This window comes from Macaca mulatta, chromosome X (assembly GCF_049350105.2).
Source record: "Macaca mulatta isolate MMU2019108-1 chromosome X, T2T-MMU8v2.0, whole genome shotgun sequence".
NCBI lineage: Eukaryota > Metazoa > Chordata > Mammalia > Primates > Cercopithecidae > Macaca > Macaca mulatta.
In genome coordinates, this window is record NC_133426.1 from 112,698,642 (window position 1) to 112,717,350 (window position 18,709).

Here is an 18,709-nt window from a genome sequence, read left to right on the forward strand (position 1 = left end):
GCCTCCCAAAGTGCTGGGATTACAGGCTTGAGCCACCGCACCCGGCCACTAAATTCCTTTCTTAGTGTTCTTTTGTGTGTTTAACACAAATGTTGTTTTAACGTAATTTGCCATAAAAGTCACATTCTAACTGAAAAAGAGCACATCCTAAAAACTGGATTTTTTAGGGAGACAATCTGTTTATGACAAGTCCTTCAGCTAAGATCGCAAAACAGCTTAGTGAGAAAGCTGGAAAGTCAGAATAAATTTTGTAATTTAGTTAAGAGTATTATACCAATATTAATTTCTTCATTTTGACAATTGTACCATGGCCATGTAAGATGTTAACATTGTAAGAAACTGGGGAAAAGATATACAGGAACCCCCTGTGCAATCTTTGAAACTACTCTATAAGTCTAAAATTATTTCAAAATACAATTTTTGAAGAGTCAAGATACAGGGGGAACTCTCTGAAATGCTATCTTAACAGTAGCAAATTTCTATGATCTATTGTCTGTATATGCCAGACTTCTATAGAGGCTTATATAGTGATTTGGCATATTAACTGAGTACATGGTTCCAAGACCTGGAGTTTCATTCCTCTGTAGGTTCAGTGAGCATATTTTTCAAACCCAATATTAGGATACATTGTCTGACGAAATAACTTCATTCAATTTTCAAGGGTGAATAAATCACAGATAATGAGGGTAGAAACAAGCTGATTTTTTTTTTCTGCTTTATGGCAATGGCTGGAATCTTTCAATGACATTCAATTGTCTCACTAATGTGTTATAATCTATAGATTTTAGACTTCAAAAATTTTGTATTTTACTGATCATCAGTTAAATAAAATAATGTATGGCTAATATTTTTGATAACTTGATAAATATTTTGTATTGCACAAAATAATAGTTGGCTCATAAATAATCTCTTAGAATCAAGGAAGGAAACATCGTAACTCTTTAAAGGGATGCCTGCGAATCAATTTCCAACATGTTGTATTTGTGCATACAGATGTGGAAAAAATTTTACTAAGAAGTGTTTATGTGAATAATTATGAAAACAATGCTTCCTAAGTTATAAGGACTGAATAAATAAAAATATTAATATATAATTCCTCCCAGAGATGTAAAAAAATCTGAAGGGTACCCAACATACTCAGTAATTTTTATAAACTCGGTTAAAGTTCAGGTGTCATTACAATCCTACAAAAAAGAACTGTTTAAAACTGTTTTATTATAACTGTCCATCAAAAGTAATCTGACTCCATCCAAACAGGCTGCCCCAATTAAGACAAGTGACAGAAGATAACACAAGCTCATGTTCTTTTGAAAAATTTAAAAGAAGCTAAGGAGGTTGCAAAAATAATGCGTTTTGTCTGATAAAAGAGAAGATTGTTCCTAGAACCTGATAGTATTACTTCATGGATTGAGCCTCACAAACTCTGCCTCATTTCCACTTCCCATGTAAATCTGATTTTTGCCTTTGCATTTGCTTCCTAAGACTTTAGGTTAAACAGACTGGTCTTGATCTTGGGTTCCTACTTTTCCCTGATCAATCAATAACCTGTAACTTTTTCCTTTCCTTTAAAAATTCTAGTCTTCTGTGGCTGGCATGCTCCACCCTAAACTGCTCACCCAATTCTGGACATTTCCTTGTACCTTGATTACTAGTCTCTGAACCCTATCCCAAGTCAAACACATAACCTTGCTCAGTTTCCATCTTTCCTGCCTTGTGTACTAAATTCTTCGGTCAGCTGTAAAAAATTGCTACAAACTGGGTAGCTTAAAACAAATGAAATGTATTCCCTCACAATTTTGGACATAAGAATTCTGAGTTGAGGTGTCTGTTGGGCCATTCTCTCTCTGAAGTCTCTAGGGAGGAACTGTTCCTTGCCTCTTCCTGGGTTCTGGTGTTATCAACAATCCTTGACATTTCTTGGCTTGTAGTTATATCGCTGCAATTTCTTCTTATCTTTTACATGACTATCACCCCTTTGTGTATCCCTGTGTCTCCGTGTTCAAATCTCCCTTCCTTTCCTCTTACAAAGAAACTGGACATTGACCAAACAAATCCATATGACCTCATCATAGTTTGATTACATCTGCAAAGACCCTGTTTCCAAATAAGGTCACATTTTGAGGTTCCAGGTGAACCTCAATTTTCGAGGGGACACTGTTCAACCCAGTACAGCCCCCAAATCAAACCTTCTGCTGAGAAATATCAGATAAGATATTCTATTTATTACTCAAACTATGACTACAGTTTGGAATATGTCTAGAAGGTACCAGCCACAAAATAGGAGATCTGATTCCAAACCTATATGTTCACCTTTAAAAATCACAAATCTGTAGCTTATACTTTCATTTAGGATAAGATTAAGCTCTTATAACTCATCATCTTTTCAATAAGATAATTTTCTATAACTTATTCCTTTTATAAATATTTTTGGTTCACATGATTCAGGACATATGAAACAGTTTAGAGGCTGTTGAATTAATTATGAATCACTCTCACTAGTGATCATTATGGAGATAATATATGGCTAATATTTTTGCTAACATGATAAATATTTTGTGTTTGAAGAAGAGTCCAATGAAAAGATGTCTGCATAGTATCACATAATCAATTGAAAAAATGTTTAGTGGAACAACTCCCCATCTTCAATAGGAAATTTTCACTTAAATAAAAATTTTCATTTAGATTAAATGCTTTGATGCCATGCAAACGTAGATTAAAGACACTAAGTAAGCAATAACTTTAAATAGGCAATTATGTCCACTAGTTACTACAGACATAAACAGCCAAACTTTTCCATAACCTTCCTTGAGTGTTTTGAGTGGAGTGGTGATTTCTTTAAAATGTTGATAATTTAATATTTCTGTTTTCTATATAATACTATATATTTCAGCTGTATATATTTTATATTTCATAACATACAATGTATTTGAGACTAATTTTAATATTCTCTACTTTGATTGCTTCTTGATAGCTGGATTACCTAGCCAGCATTTGATGTTTGTCATTGTCCTGTATTTCAGGGACTTCATGAGAAGACTGGTGTGTTTACAGCTGTTAAAGTGATGAACGCTCGTAAGGTAATATTATAATTTACCTGTATTATCTTCCCTTAGTGGACTGTGTTCTTGGGATAAACAACTCAGAGAATATTGTATTTGTTTTTAAATCATGATTTTATATAATAATTATTACATTCATCTGGATTTATTATAGTTATTTAATATTACTTTTATTCATTAGTGTATTACATCTATTGCTTTATTATATATCCACATAAAACAATGCTTCTTTCATAGCAGAAGTTCCACATATTTTGGTATTCTATAACAATGAGGAAACATCTGTACTCCTCTCTGTTTCTAGTTGATTATTTGTTTCCAGGGATAGCAAAGAAAAGATTGCTTCTAATACTGGGTTAATCCTGCTGTGTTCCATCATGTTATTTTCCCTCTCCAATGATTTCCTCTGATAATAGAGGCCATTAGATTCTCAATGACAGGTAGAAGGAAGAGACTTATCAGAGATGCACATTTTTCATGTATTTTCTGACAGATGAGCAAAAGAAACAGTTTAATTGGCACTGTTCCTGGTAACATTCATAAAGTTATGTCACGGTTCATAACATATTGGCATAGAATTTGCTAGCACTGATTTCTGTTCTTTTTCTTTAACATGAGTACCACACTTTCTTAGGGTAATATTATCATAAACATAGCAAAGGTCAAAAAAAATTTTGCTTTACTATACCCTAAAGGGAAGTTTATGTTTGAAAAGCTATATACATTCACTGAACTGTTGTCAAGGCCGTAAACTGTGCTTTTTCCAATTTGTGCAGGAAAAGTGAGTTTCAGCAACTCACTGTGTGCTTCCATGGCACATGTATACCTATGTAACACATCTGCATGTTCTGCACATGTATCCCAGAACTTAAAGTATAATAATAATAATAAAAGAAATGATAGCTGAATTTTCAAAAAAAAAAAAAAAGTTGTGTGCTTTATTTTTGCCAGTAAATGTCAAATGTTGCAAACCAATGTGAATTTCGAGGGATTTTGAGGTTTTGTAGATTTATTTTGCCCTACAATCCATGGCTTCTAAATAATCAAACTTCTATTTTTTGAGTGAGACTCTCTAAAACACTTATTTTCTTGTTTTAACTTAAGATACCTTGACATACATTTAACCTACATTTCAGATACTCTGACTTTTAAAATATTTAAAAATCGTGTTCAACCCATGGATGTTTAGTGTCAATTAACTGGTTTTGTAAGGAGGAAAAAGCACTTTACTAATACCAGATTATAATTTTTCCCATTATTACAGCAGTTAAATCTACTACCATGAATTTGTTGCCAAATTTCTGCTTGTCATAAAAATTTGGCTTTTTAAATTAAAACTATTGGTGAAAACTGAGAGAGGAATAATGTTATCTTACTCTTCCATTGAGTGCCAACGGAACTTAAAGTACTTAAGCATAAATCATTTTTAGAGTGTACCAGTACATCTAATAACATTTTATTCTTGGTTACAGACACCTTTACCTGAAATAGGAAGGCGAGTGAGAGTGAATAAATATCAAAAATCTGTTGGGTGGAGATACAGCGTGAGTACTAAAAGTTCTCGTTAATACCCAAGTAGTCTTTCCTTTCATTTTCAGCTTTTAACTTATCCCTTTGCATTGTGTCATTATCTCTAGAAGACCGCTACTAAAAGTGTTCTTGCTTGAAAATGATAACATATTTTTATCTTTTAATATATTCACGTAGATTAAATCATCATATATAAGCACTAGCATATATCAGAGAGTAGGAGATAGGAGAAAAGGTCCCTTGAATAGGAATGCATTGACTGTCAGTGAGGAATTACGTAAATTTACAGAGCATAGAGCCCTCTGGATGAATAGCAACAAAAAAGGAGGTGATGGGATCTACAGCAAATTTTGCCTAAAACTGGCCTTGGAAAGGTCCTTTTCACATGTTATCATGACATTCTGGACTGAATTGCTTTTCCTCCATTATGATTCTAACAAACATTACCATTGTGTTTGAACCAAATGAGGAATGCCCCCCGCCCCGCTTTTTTGTAAGAGCAATAGCAGGCAGAAAACAAACCGACCACTCAGCCTCAAAGTCTTCAGACATTTGGTACCATACTTGAACACATGAAAGAATATGAGCATGTTTTCTACGTACAGCTTTTTGACTTCCCTTCAGAGCAGTTTGTCTGATACCAACAATTCTCTGGCTCCAGAATAAAACCAACCAAAGATAATTTCTCTTTTTCAGTAGATATCGGTGCTCTATAAAATATTGTATGGGCCCAAAAGTTGAATTTTTGCTCTTGTCAATATAATGAATTGATATATTTTTTCCTACTTTTCTCTCCTGCAGTCAGCTATACATGGGACTCAAATATTTCTAGCATGTTGTGACTTAGTAAATATGTTCTCAGGCACATTAAAAATAACCCTTTTCATTAACAGAATCACATTCAGAAACTTTCTAGTTATATTAGAAAGGTATTGCTAAACAACCTCATGACTCATCTATTAAGTACTAGGCTCCTGTTGTGTCTGTAACTCATGTTTGGAGACTAAGCATATCCAAAGGACCAGATAAAACAGATAGTATCATGCTTTTGTAGCTTAGGAAGCCGCTAAAGGTAAGGTATGGGAAATATGATTATTTTATTAATTTTGGTTTCATCAAACATTTGTGCTAATAAAACTTTTTTAAAGACCTGTCCCAAACCCTCTCTGGCACACTTTCCTTAGAGAAAAGGATTTTGATTCTAGAATTGGATGAAATTACAAAGGAAGTTCTGGCATCCTTGAACTGCCTCTTCTTGACAAAACACAGGGTATTCAGGCCAGTCTGTGATCAACTGGCCCTAAGCCAGGAAATGCTGTAGCATCATATTACTGGAAGATGTGTGAGAGGTTTAAATTACCCACTTGGCCTGATGGATATAATGTACTTATGTGTTTCTCACAAGCTCAGCTTCCTGTTAATTCAGAGTGGCAAACACACTAATGCTTTCCAAACATATCTGATCTTCATTTATTTGTTTTGGGGGAGTTTACATTTATGTGGGAAACCCACTCTTAAAAGGTTTTTCTAGTCGGGGACTTTGAATTATCTGATTATGTATTTTAGTAAGAAAAAATAACTGCTAGCTAATCATCCAGTTAGCATCTCTAAATCATCTTGAATCCTTTGGGATAAAAAGTATGTGACTTGCACACACATCTCTTAGATGCCAGGGGTTTATGGAAATAGCAATAACATGTAAGTCCAGAAACATGAGTTCGAATCCCAAGTCTACCACTAAACAGCCAAAAACTACTTGGGAAAGTGGTTTACCTCTCCATGCCTCAGGTTCCTCATAGAAAAAGAGATCACAAATGCAACTACATAGCTGCCCAGAGCCCAGCACATCTCTTGTTCTTTCCAGGACACATAAGCTTTCTAACTCAGAAAGAAAAGGAATCTCCTTAACATCAAGCTACCAAACGGGTGAAAGGATTCAGTCTTGCCCCTGCTTCTCTTTCACTTGTTCTTTGTATTCTTAACCTACTACTATCCTCTCATTTCTATTTATTGGACTACTTATGAGTTCATATTCCTCTCAGCAGAACCTTGGCAACTTAATTGAAACTGAGAGTGCATATGCACAGATAGAATAGCTAGTCCCTGTAGTTTGCTAGTCTTATGTGGTGTCAGGTATTGTTACCATTTCAAAGGAGGGCCACATCACAGGGGAAGTAGAAAGTTTAAGGATCTTACATGACAAGAATGAAAGCCACAGGATTTTTACCTTTTTAGAAAACAGGTTAAGATAATTTGAAGGGAACTTATTTACTGAACTTTGCTGGAAGGCTGGGCTGAGACTCTAGCCTGAGCTTTCATGCAATTCTCATACCACAAGTTGTCATGACTTTATTACACAAATAAACAGAAAGAGGGAACCTGTCACTGAGATTTTCAGCTGCACATATTAGGACCTACCCCTTTCCCCCATAAGACAAATAGTTGTCTAGAGATGTATTTTCCAGTAGTTGAATGTTTATAAGTAAATCCAGTGGGAAATCCTTGGGAAATACTAAAGATTGTTCTGCAACTGGCAGCCATTTTCTCTGACATTGCAAGCTTTTTTTTTTTTTTTTTTTTAAACAAGATATAAATTTAGGAAAGATAATTTATAAGTAGAAGTTAAATCAACTTAGAGACACTACAGAGCCTAGTGCACTGCTTTATGTTTATGTCATAAGTATTTTTAAAGCCTAGCCACATTATACTTAAATATAGAAAATAGTTGCCTATTTTTCCTGCTGGGTCTTAGAGAATTAGCTAAGAGGGGAGGTAATAACTGAGTAGATATGTTTAGCTACCAATTCATTTCAGCTGAGAGACTTATTTCTCTGTATTTCAAAGTCATTAAGTCAGGATAGTTTGAGGGAAATGCTGGCGAGAACGAAAGATAATTGGTGGTTAATTCCTTAATTATTTTCCATGTCAATTGTCCCTTTCCTAGGTCATTGCTCAAAAGAGTTAAAGGTATCTTTTTTTCACTGGATTTCAGAACAGGAAATCTTTAATTCAAAAGTTTTTTGTTTTTTGTTTGTTTGTTTGTGTTGTTTTGAGACAAAGTCTCACTCTGTTGCCCAGGCTAGTGTGCAGTGGCACAATCTTGGCCTCTTGGGTTCACGTGGTTCTCCTGCCTCAGCCTCCTGAGTGGCTGGGATTATAGGCATCTACCATCATGCTTGGCCGATTTTTGTATTTTTAGTAGAGATGGAGTTTCACCACATTGGCCAGGCTGGTCTCAAACTCCTGACCTCAAGGGATCCACCTGCCTCAGCCTCCCAAAGTGCTGGAATTACAGGTGTGAGCCACCACACCAGGTCAAAAGTCTTCTTTTCTTTACACTCTACAAATATATTTCACTTTTGACAATAAGAATATTTCTTAATAATTTTTATAAATTGAACTATTATAGATGAAATAGGAGAGCTTTTTAATTTACAATCAAATAAAATTTAGAGCTACTATGAATTCAAAGGAGGCCAGTGAGGAATCCATTTTTCAAGTGCAGAATCACTTTCTGAGTCATCTCACCTCACCTTCAACTTTTTATGCACTATTTTATATTCAACATTGGTTGCGTCATTCACGTATGTGAATCTTATTTTCCTGATGTGTAATTTCCTTTAAGTTAGGATCATAACACCTAAATGCACAAGCCAATTATATTTTCATTGAAATTTTTAACAATTTAAGTTGCCTTTTTGTAAGTTAACATTTTAAGTTATTTTTCTCAAGTGTATTGCATCTGTATACACAAAAGTGTAATTATTTTCAAATTATTAAGAAACAAAGAGCTTTTTCTAGATTGGCTGAGAAATAAGAGTTACAGAAGGAATATCAAAACCACTTGGTTATCATGGTACAAGCAGACATCACTGAAACTTAGAGAAAATTGCTTTCCATTTCACTCCACTATAATTAATATGCTGAGAATGAAGGAGGCTGATGTTTGTAGATTAGGGTAAACAGTGGAGGAAAGTATATAGTTCTGACAGAGCTCAGAGTAATTCAAAGAAGTCGAGTAACAATGATATTTTGTGATAATATATTGCATTTATAGAATTTTTTTCTAAAGATTTCAAAGAACTTTATCTATATTATCCCATTTGGTCCCACTAACATTCCATGAAGATAGGTAATGGCTGCTATCTTCCATCATTCTTTTAAAATAAATTGAACTTTAGGAAGATTAAGTGAATTTCCTACTCTGGGCTATCAGTGCTAAACCTCAGTGTCCTAATGCCCAGGGTAGGTGTTCTTTTCTGACTGACATCACACTGTCTTCTGCTAGAGCTGTCTTGAAGCTATGTATTGTACCTCAGTGATCTCATCTAACCAGATGGCTCCAATTATCACTATATAGACGATTCTCAAAAACAATACTTCTAGACCTGACTTGTCCCCTGAGTGCCAGACCCATATGTCCTTTCTGTGCAATCTTGTGCAGCCATAACAAGGACATGCATTTGTTTATTGATTTGGAAAGATGTGCTTTATATACTGATTAAAACATGAAAGTTGCAGAATATTAAAAATAATAAGAGCGTATTTGGATTTTTTAAATGCCACATATATATGTGTGCGTGTATGTGTGTGTATGTGTTGATCATATCATTATGCATTTATCTCTATCTTTCAAAGCTCTAGTTACTGTATTAGCATATACAAATGTCTGAAAGAATATACACTAAACTGTTAATATTGCTTGGGGAAAATGTTCAGTGAGAGTAGACCCCTTACATATTTTATTAGTATATTTATCTATATTTGGTATACATGTACCATTGTTGTGATTAATAAAAATAAATTATCTTAAACATAGCTTTTAAACATAAAAATAAATAAATAAAGTGTGAAAAAATAATAAAATTTTTTAAAAGGTCAGCACAGAACAAACTAATACCTTTAAAATGTAAAGGATTACCAAATAATCAAGATAGTATGGTACTGTCCATCCACATGCAAAATAATGAGGTTGGACTTTTACTTTATATAAAAATTAACTCAAAATGGATCAGAAACCTAAGTATAAGAGCTAAAACTATAAAATGCTTAGAAGAAAACAATAATAAAGCTTTGTGACCTGTGATTTGACAGTGGTTGCTTATATATGACACCAAAAGTACAAGCAAAACAACAACAAATTTATAAATCGTGCTTCATTATAATAAAAACTTTTGTACTTCAAAGGTCACTATCAAGACAGTGAGAAAACAATCCACAGTATGAGAGAAAATATTCACAAGTTGTTTATCTGATAAGGCACTTGTATCTAGAATATATGAAGAGCTCTTACAATTCACTAATAAAATGACAACCCAGTTTTTAAAAGGACAAAGAATTTTGTGTTAGACATTTCTCAAAGAACATATACAATGGGCAATAGGTGCAGGAAAATATGCTCAACATCATTAGTCATCAGTGAATTGCAAATTAAAACCACAATGAGACACCACTTCATATCCACTAGAATAGTTATAATAATAAAACAGAAAATAACAAGTGTTGGTGATAGTATAGAGAAAGTGGAACCCCTTCATACATTGCTCTTGGTAATGCAAAATGGTAAAGCCAATGTGGGAGACAATCTGTCATTTCATCAAAACATTAAACATAGAGTTACTTGACATGACTGTTCATAGAAGAATTATTCATAATAGCTAAATGGTAGAAATAGCCCAAACATCCCTCAGTTGATGAATGGTAAACCAAAAGCAATGAAATATTGTTACATGCCACAATATGGATGAATTTTGAAAAGAGCTAGTCACAAAAGACCATGTTATATTACTTCATTTATATAAAATGTCCAGAATTGATAAATCTATTTAGACATAAAGTAAATTAGTGATTGCTTAGAGTTTGTGTGTGTGTGTGTGTGTGTGTGTGTGGCTGAACTGGGGGATGATAACTGAAGGACATGGGATTTCCTTTTGGAGTGATAAAAATGTTCTAAAATTGATTGTGGTGATGATTGCACAACTCTATAAATATACTAAAAACGATTGCATTTTGCACTTCAAATGGGTGAATTTTATAGTATGTGAATTATATCTCAATAAAACTGTTGCAAAAGAAACAAAAATATAACGACTCCATTCAGTGAAAATTTTATACAGTAGCTGGTGCTGCTGGTCCTGGGACCACATCTTGAGAACCACTGAACTAAAAGATCTTCAGTTTACCCTTTTTATTCCCCCAGATTCCAAGTTAACCAGAAATCTTCATTCACTGACCATTTTAGTTGAGATTTTATTATAAATTGCTGTTGGATATAATTGGTTGCCGTAGGATTCTCCCTCATTGATCTACTGTACTTTGGGGACCCACAGTCATTGATTGCACAGCTTAGGAGCTTTGCTGTCTATTCTTATTCCATAGGATGAAGAAGAGGATCTCAGGACTGAACTCAACCTTCTGAGGAAGTACTCTTTCCACAAAAACATTGTGTCCTTCTATGGTGCATTTTTCAAGCTGAGTCCCCCTGGTCAGAGGCACCAACTTTGGGTATGTTTTTAATTACGCTGTTCTTATTCTATAAGAATAAGTTTTACCCAAGGATGTATGTTTTTATGAGTTGTCACTTTTGTGCATCTACAGGAAAACTTAGCACACAACTGTTAAAGTAGTATGGTGTATTAATCTGTTCTCACAATGCTATTAGATTGGTGCAAAAGTAATCATGGTTTCTGCCATTAGACATACCCAAGACTGGGTAATTTATAAAGGAAAGAGATTTCATTGACTCATCCACATGGCTGAGGAGACCTCACAATCATGGCAGAAGGCAAAGGAGGAGCAGTCACATCTTGCATGGTGGCAGGCAAGAGACCTTGTTCAGGGAAATTCCCCATTATAAAGCCATCAGATCTCATGAACTTATTCACTGTCATGAGAACAGCATGCCCCCATGATTCAGTTACCTCCCACGATATATGGGAATTATGGGAGCTACAATTCAAGGTATTTGGGTGTGGACACAGAGCCGAACCATATCATTTCATCACTGGCCTCCCAAATCTCATCTCCTCAGTTTTCAGAACCAATCATGCCTTCCCAACAGTTCCCCAAAGTCTTAATTCATTTCAGCATTAACTCAAAAATCTACAGTCCAAATTCTCATCTGAGACAAGGCAAGTCCCTTCCATCTACAAGCGTGTAAAATCAAAATCAAGTTAGTTACCGTAGATACAATGGGGGTATAGGCATTGGGTAAATATGCCTGCTCCAAATGGGAGAAATTGGCCAAAACGCAGGGGCTACAAACCCAATGCACATCCAAAATCCAGCAGAGCAGTCAAATCTTAAAGCTCCAAAATGATCTCCTTTGACTCCATATCTCACATCCAGGTCACACAGATGCAAGAGGTGGATTCCTATGGTCTTGGGCAGCTCCGCCTCTGTGGTTTTGCAGGGTACATCCTCCCTCCTGGCTGCTTTCACAGGTTGACATTGAGTATCTGTGGCTTTTCCAGGCACATGGTGCAAGCTGTTGGTGGATCTACCTTTCAGGGTTCTGGAGGACAGTGGCCCTCTTCTGACAGCTCCACCAGGCAGTGCCCCAGTGGTGACTCTGTGTGGGGGCTTCAACCCCACATTTCCCTTCTGCACTGCCCTAGCAGAGGTTCTTCACGAGGACCCGGCCACTGCAGCAAACTTCTGCCTGGACATTCAAGAGTTTCCATACATCTTCTGAAATCTAGGCAGAGGCTCCCAAACCTCAAGTCTTGATTTCTGTGCATCCGCAGGCTCAACACCATGTGGAAACTGCCAAGGCTTTGGGCTTGCACTCTCTGAAACAACAGCCCGAGCTGTACATTGGCCCCTTTTAGCCATAGCTGGAGTGGCTGGGACACAGGACACCAAGTCCCTAGGCTGCACACAGCAAGAGGACCCTGGGCCTGGCCCATAAAACCATTTATTTTTCCTCCTAGGCCTCTGGGCCTGTGATGGCAGGGGCTGCTGTGAAGATCTCTGACGTGCTCTAGAGACATTTCCCCATTGTCTTGGTGATTAACGTTTCGTTCCTTGTTACTTTTGCAAATTTCTGCATTCGGCTTGAATTTCTCCTCAGAAAATGGGTTTTTCTTTTCTATTGCATAATCAGGCTGCAAATTTTCCAAATTTTTATGCTCTACTTCCTGTTGAACCCTTTGCCACTTAGAGATTTCTTCCAAAAGATACCCTAAATTATCTCCCTCAAGTTCACAATTCCACATATCTCTAGGGAAGGGGCAAAATGCTGCCAATCTCTTTGCTTAAACATAACAAAAGTCACCTTTGCTCCAATTCCCGACAAATTTCTCATCTCCATCTGAGACCATCTCAGCCTGGACCATATTGTCCATATCATTATCGACACTTTGATCAAAGTCATTCAACAAGTTTCTAGGAAGTTCCAAACTTTCCCACATCTTCCTGTCTTCTTCTGAGTCCTCCAAACTATTTCAACCTTTGCCTGTTACCCAGTTCCAAAGTTGCGTCCACATTTTCAGGTATCTTTACAGCAGTGCCCCACTCTACTGACGCCAATTTACTGTATTAGTCTGTTCTCACGCTGCTCATAAAGAGCCTGGGGAATTTATAAAGGAAATTTATAAAGAGCCTGGGTAATTTATAAAGGAAAGAGGTTTAATTGACACAGTTCCACATGGTTAGGGAGGGCTCACAATCATGGTGGAAAGCAAAGGAGGAGCAAAGTCATGTCTTGCACAGTGGCAGGCAAGACAGCCTGTGCAAGGGCATTCCCCTTTATAAAACCATTAATCTCAGATCTCGTGAGACTTATTCACTATCACCAGAGCAGCATGGGAAAAACCTGCCCCCATGATTCAATTACCTCCCACCAGGTCCCTCCCATGACATGTGGGAATTATGGGAGCTACAATTCAAGATGAGATTCGGGTGAGAAACAGCCAAACCATATCATGTGGCAAAAGATACTCTGATTCCTGGAGATGGGAGCGATAAAATATGGGAAAATAACTTAAGTGCCTGACAAGGGGATTACTGGTGGAATGGGGGAGGACTCAAATGAATAGCGGAAATATTAAACATAAACATTTTCAAATATTTTATGTGATTACTATGGTTGCTATTACAGAAATTACCCAATGAACTAATAAATAATGACTGGATAAGGATAAATTCTAATTAGCACTTGACGTGAGCATATGGGTGCATTTTAAGTTTTTGCAAAGTATATGCACTTACGGATAAACATAACTCTTAAGAACCTCTTTTCCAAATGGTAAGTTGACCTATCCTTTTCTTAGTCATTATGCCTGGAGTAACACAAATTCTAGATCAGTAAGATATAAATTGTAGAGGCTAAGTGTAACCTATGCTACCTAAGTTACCAGAATTTTTGCTGCCTTCCACTATGGTAAAAATAGTTAAATCACAAGAAAATCAGTTTTGGTCAAGGATGTCTTTATTAAAAATGGAATATATAGAATATAAGGTAGGGTTAGTATATACTTGAATCTCTATACTTGCTACATTTCCATTCCATGTCCAAGTTAGTAGTATTTTTTCAAAATAATGACTAAAACTTTTCAGTATCTTCAAGTGACAATAAAATATTCTATTACATTATAAATAATGGACTTCAGAGAATAGGACAGTGGACGTTATAGAAAGGTTTTCAACAAGGGGTGGAATTGAAACAGTGGTTCTCTAAATTTGGCAGGCATCAGAATCTCCCAGAGAGCCTGATAAAACACAGATTGCTGGGCATCACTCACAGAATTTCTGGTTCAGTAGATTTGGGGGTGTAGGTCCAATAAATTGTCTTTCCTAATAAGTTCGTATGTGATGCTGTTGCTACTGCTGGACTGATCACCACACTTTGAGAACCACCAAATTTATAGACCTTCAGCTTAACCCTGTTTTCTCTCAAATGTCCAGTTAAGATGCATCCTCTATTCTCTGATAATTCCAGTCGAGATTTTAGTAAATATGGCTGTATAGTTTAGTTACTGAGGAATTTTTTTGGCATACACTATTTGTCTTTTTTATATATTTTCACTTACAAGTTTTTTTCCTCTTGATAGTATAGCAGAATGTGAGAAATTTTGCAGTCTCCTTATTGGATATGTATTAGTACTCAATTCATTCAGGCATTCAACATGTATCAATTGAATACTATCTGTCAGATATTGTGCTAGATGCTGAGAATAAAACGGTAAGCTGAATAGACATGCTTCTGACCCATTGGTGCTTACAATGTATTTGCAAAGACCAGCGTCAATCAAATAATCTCACGCATAAATGTATAATTGGTCAGAAGAGAAATATCATGGCTGTCTGTGGGTGAATAGCAAACTTTAATTAAGCTGGGAAATGAGAAAATCTTCCTTGAGGAATAAAAGCTTGAACTGAGATCTGAAGGATGAATAAACATTTAATGTATAAATTATTTGTGAAGATAAGAATTTTCATGGGACACTTCACAAATTTTTGCCTATATGAATCAGAAAAACAAATAGGAAGTAAGTAAGTAGCTTAATAATGACCATTAATGAAGAAGTGTATGTACCAGACCCCATGCTTACAAAGTTAGGAGAATTACTGAGAATGTCTTACATTCCTTGTATAGTTGAACTCTTCTGACTCACATAAGCAAGATCTTCCAGGGTTTATGTTAGTTGAATGGCTTTAATTCTGGTTTGTCATGTTTCCAAATGAGGAGTTACCACAGTGTACATGTTGTGCCCATTCAATATAGTCAATGCTTAATTCTCCACATGAAAATCAACTTTTTGTGGCTTATCTGTTTTCATTTTGTTTGGCTGCCTCTTCTTTTTGGTGAAAGTGTACTTAGTTGAAAGACATGCAATAATATCAATGGTGAATAACTGTAAATTAGAGGAGTAGTTTTCTGAAAAGAAGATCTTAATATTCCACAGGAAGTAAGGTAGACTTTTTGGATAGTCATGATTTTGAGTTTATCCTTTTGCTTCCATTCATCTATGGTGATAATTAATTTGCATGAAGTTTAAAAAAAGACATATTTTGCTCTTTTGATAAAGTGTTTTTGACGTGGGCAGTAATACGTAAACCTGTTCTCAAAGAAAATATTGCTAGGATAATTATAATAGTTACATGCTCTTGTACATCGCTCTTTCCTCTAGTTAACTCATATTACCTGGAAGAAAATTTACTAGTTGGGCCCTCAATTTATTTGTGTCAAAAATAAACTTTCTGAGAAACTGAGTTTATTAATACAATAAAATCTGAATGAAATATTATCAAAGATACCAGTTTTAAAATAGGTTTTCCTTAGTAGTAATCCCATTTGGATGAAATTATCCCACAGGAATGCAATCGACAAATTCTCCCTTGGAGTTGTAGCTTGCCAGTATCTTGGGGAAAATAGTTTGGAATTTGAAAATAAAAACAAAACAACAAAAACCAAACCTAGCCTTAATGTTGAAATGTAAACTCTTTTGAGACCCTCCATATTTTGCTTCATCACCCCCAATTAAACTGTTTCCTTGACCATCCTTTCCTTCCCATTCCACTGATCACTTAGGTTTGTTCCTTGCATAAACTTCTTTCTAAAAGCATGTGTTTATTTAGTTTTTCATAAACTGAATGTTCTTCCTTTTGAGCATATCCAAACACCACCTATCCTTCAAGACATAGCTCAAACCCCAACTCCCAGTTAAATATCTCTGGTGAAATACCTGGCTTCTCTCCCTCCACAAATCTTTGGTTTTAATCCAACTCTCTCTAATTTCGCTAGCCTTTGGAGTCTTCCACCAGACAATTGAAGCAGTACTTGCAGTGCCTTAATCTCTAAACATTACATATAGATACAAACCATATGGACTAAAACTCTCCAGATAGTTTCAGAAAATTGAACACTAATTTTTTATACTTTGCTGGCTTTCCTGCAGATGGTGATGGAGTTATGTGCAGCAGGTTCGGTCACTGATGTAGTGAGAATGACCAGAAATCAGAGTTTAAAAGAAGATTGGATTGCTTATATCTGCCGAGAAATCCTTCAGGTGAATCTTCATATAGTTATTCTCTTCTGATCTTTTAAGAACCTGGGAGTAATATATACAATGCACCTTATACCTGCTCATATCAGATAGTTTAGGTATTCTAAACATAACCTGTACATCAGGATATCTGAAAAGGCCAAAAAGCTTTTGAGAAAGCCGATTTGCAGCTGACGCCTTTAAATAAGCTAGGTAACGAGCTTCTTTGAAATCATGGCCTTTAATACTACTGTCAGATTAAGATTACTGTGTTCAGTGGATCATGGAAATGACCACTTGGATTATTTATTATGTTGTTATTATTTTACAGTTCTTTAAACAAAAACATAGCACAAGCATCATAGATTAAGATGAAGGTGAGTCAGAAGAAGTCAGTATTTTATGGAATGGCCTCAAATCATCTGTAGCCTTTTGGCAGACAAACATTTTCTTTGATTACTGCCCCCATTTTAAATTTATTTATTTTCCACACCCAATTGGATGAGAGCAACAATCTTCTTGATCTACCAAATCCCATCTTTTGTGGCTTAAGTTCTTAGGGTCATCCAAGAAGGATATTAACAGAATTGAACAGTACTACTCATACAGTGTTAGAATGTCCTACCTGTCATTTTGGTTGGATTCACTTGTGATGACAGTGTAAATGGTTGAGAGTTCAAACTCTGGACTGAGTTTACATTTAGTTTACTATGGATAAATTTTATCACTTGGAATCAGTTACTTATTTTTTCCAAGGTTCATTTTCCTCATCTATATTATAAGGGTGATATTAACACCTTTCTCAAAGGGTTTCTGAGAGGAATTAGTAATTTAGTCCATGTAAAGCACTTAGTATAATCCTTGGCAAAGAATAAGGGCTCAATAAATGTTAGCAGTTTTATTGTTACTTTATTATGAATCTCCAGTTAGTGTCTGAGGCAATCTCACTACAGCTTAACATTGCATACCACGTGATGGGTTAGCCAGGTCACGGGTAAATTTTAGTGGTGAATGGGCTAGAGCCAAAGTGTGAAGCCAACACAGATTACAAATGCTGTAAAATGAATTTCCACATTCCCCTAAATTCTCAGTCTACAAGGCTGACTAGAAAATATTTTGGACTAAACAAATGGTTGGATAAGAAATAGAGCAAAACAATGGCTGAGCTATGATATTCAAGATGTCCAGGTCTTTACTCTTATGGTTAGTTGGAAATACGGAGGCTAGAAAGGAAGGTGAAGTGGCCCAATGTATACAAACATTACTTTGGGTACTCTTTTTTCTCATGGGTGTCTTGATTTATTTTCCTTTCCTTATAGCCAAAAGTCATATTTCTGGGAACGGGTTGTAGTGATTCCAGCCTAAAGAAAGAATTGTGTCTGAAACATCAAAATTAAGCTGTTTCTCTTATCAAAAGTTTTTCCAAAAATACTAAGAACTGTACCAGAAAGAAAGAAAGAAATATATATATACTGATGTGGCTTTTTAAAAAATATATACAGGGCTTAGCTCACCTTCACGCACACCGAGTAATTCACCGGGACATCAAAGGTCAGAATGTGCTGCTGACTCATAATGCTGAAGTAAAACTGGGTAAGTTTATTCTTATAGTATTTTAAGTCCAAAGCATCTTAATGGAGAAAGCTCCTTTAAGATAACTATGTTTTCTATCATGTCCCTGTCAATATCCTCTACTTATTTGAACTGGATTTTCCCTGCCTGCAAAACCAGTCAAAATTTGAAAATTTGTTTGGGAGAGGAGGCGGGGCAAAAGAAAGAAGATGCACCTACCTGCTTCTTTGAAATCATGTGGATAAAACAACTTTTGAATTGTAATGGGGATTTACTTTTTGGTCATCGCTTTACCCTCTATTAGAAAGAGCTATTATATTTATTTCAACAATTGAATTGAGTATTTACCATGTACAAATTTTGATGCCATGGGCAAGGATTTAAAAAAAAATTGTTTTACATGACAGACTCGTATTTTCTCAAGAATATCAAAGAACTTTTAAATTATGTAAGGATGAATTGCTTATTTGGATTTTTTCAGATATGTAAAGAAATGATATTGATCAGAATTGATGCTCCAATAATATGCAAGTCAAGTTCAGAATTATAAATCAAAAGACT

At 35.6% G+C, this 18,709-nt stretch overlaps 1 protein-coding gene across 3 annotated transcripts in view; it reads left to right on the forward strand.

The window, feature by feature from the left end:
• NRK (Nik related kinase) overlaps positions 1-18,709 on the forward strand; it is a 141,376-nt gene that overhangs the window by 60,920 nt on the left and 61,747 nt on the right. For all 3 annotated transcript variants that reach the window (XM_077988118.1, XM_015127947.3, XM_015127948.3), the window contains exons 3-7: positions 3,021-3,077; positions 4,532-4,603; positions 10,968-11,093; positions 16,490-16,600; positions 18,079-18,169. In XM_077988118.1, the coding sequence (XP_077844244.1) occupies positions 3,021-3,077; positions 4,532-4,603; positions 10,968-11,093; positions 16,490-16,600; positions 18,079-18,169 (457 nt within the window). The remainder of the gene's footprint in view (positions 1-3,020; positions 3,078-4,531; positions 4,604-10,967; positions 11,094-16,489; positions 16,601-18,078; positions 18,170-18,709) is intronic.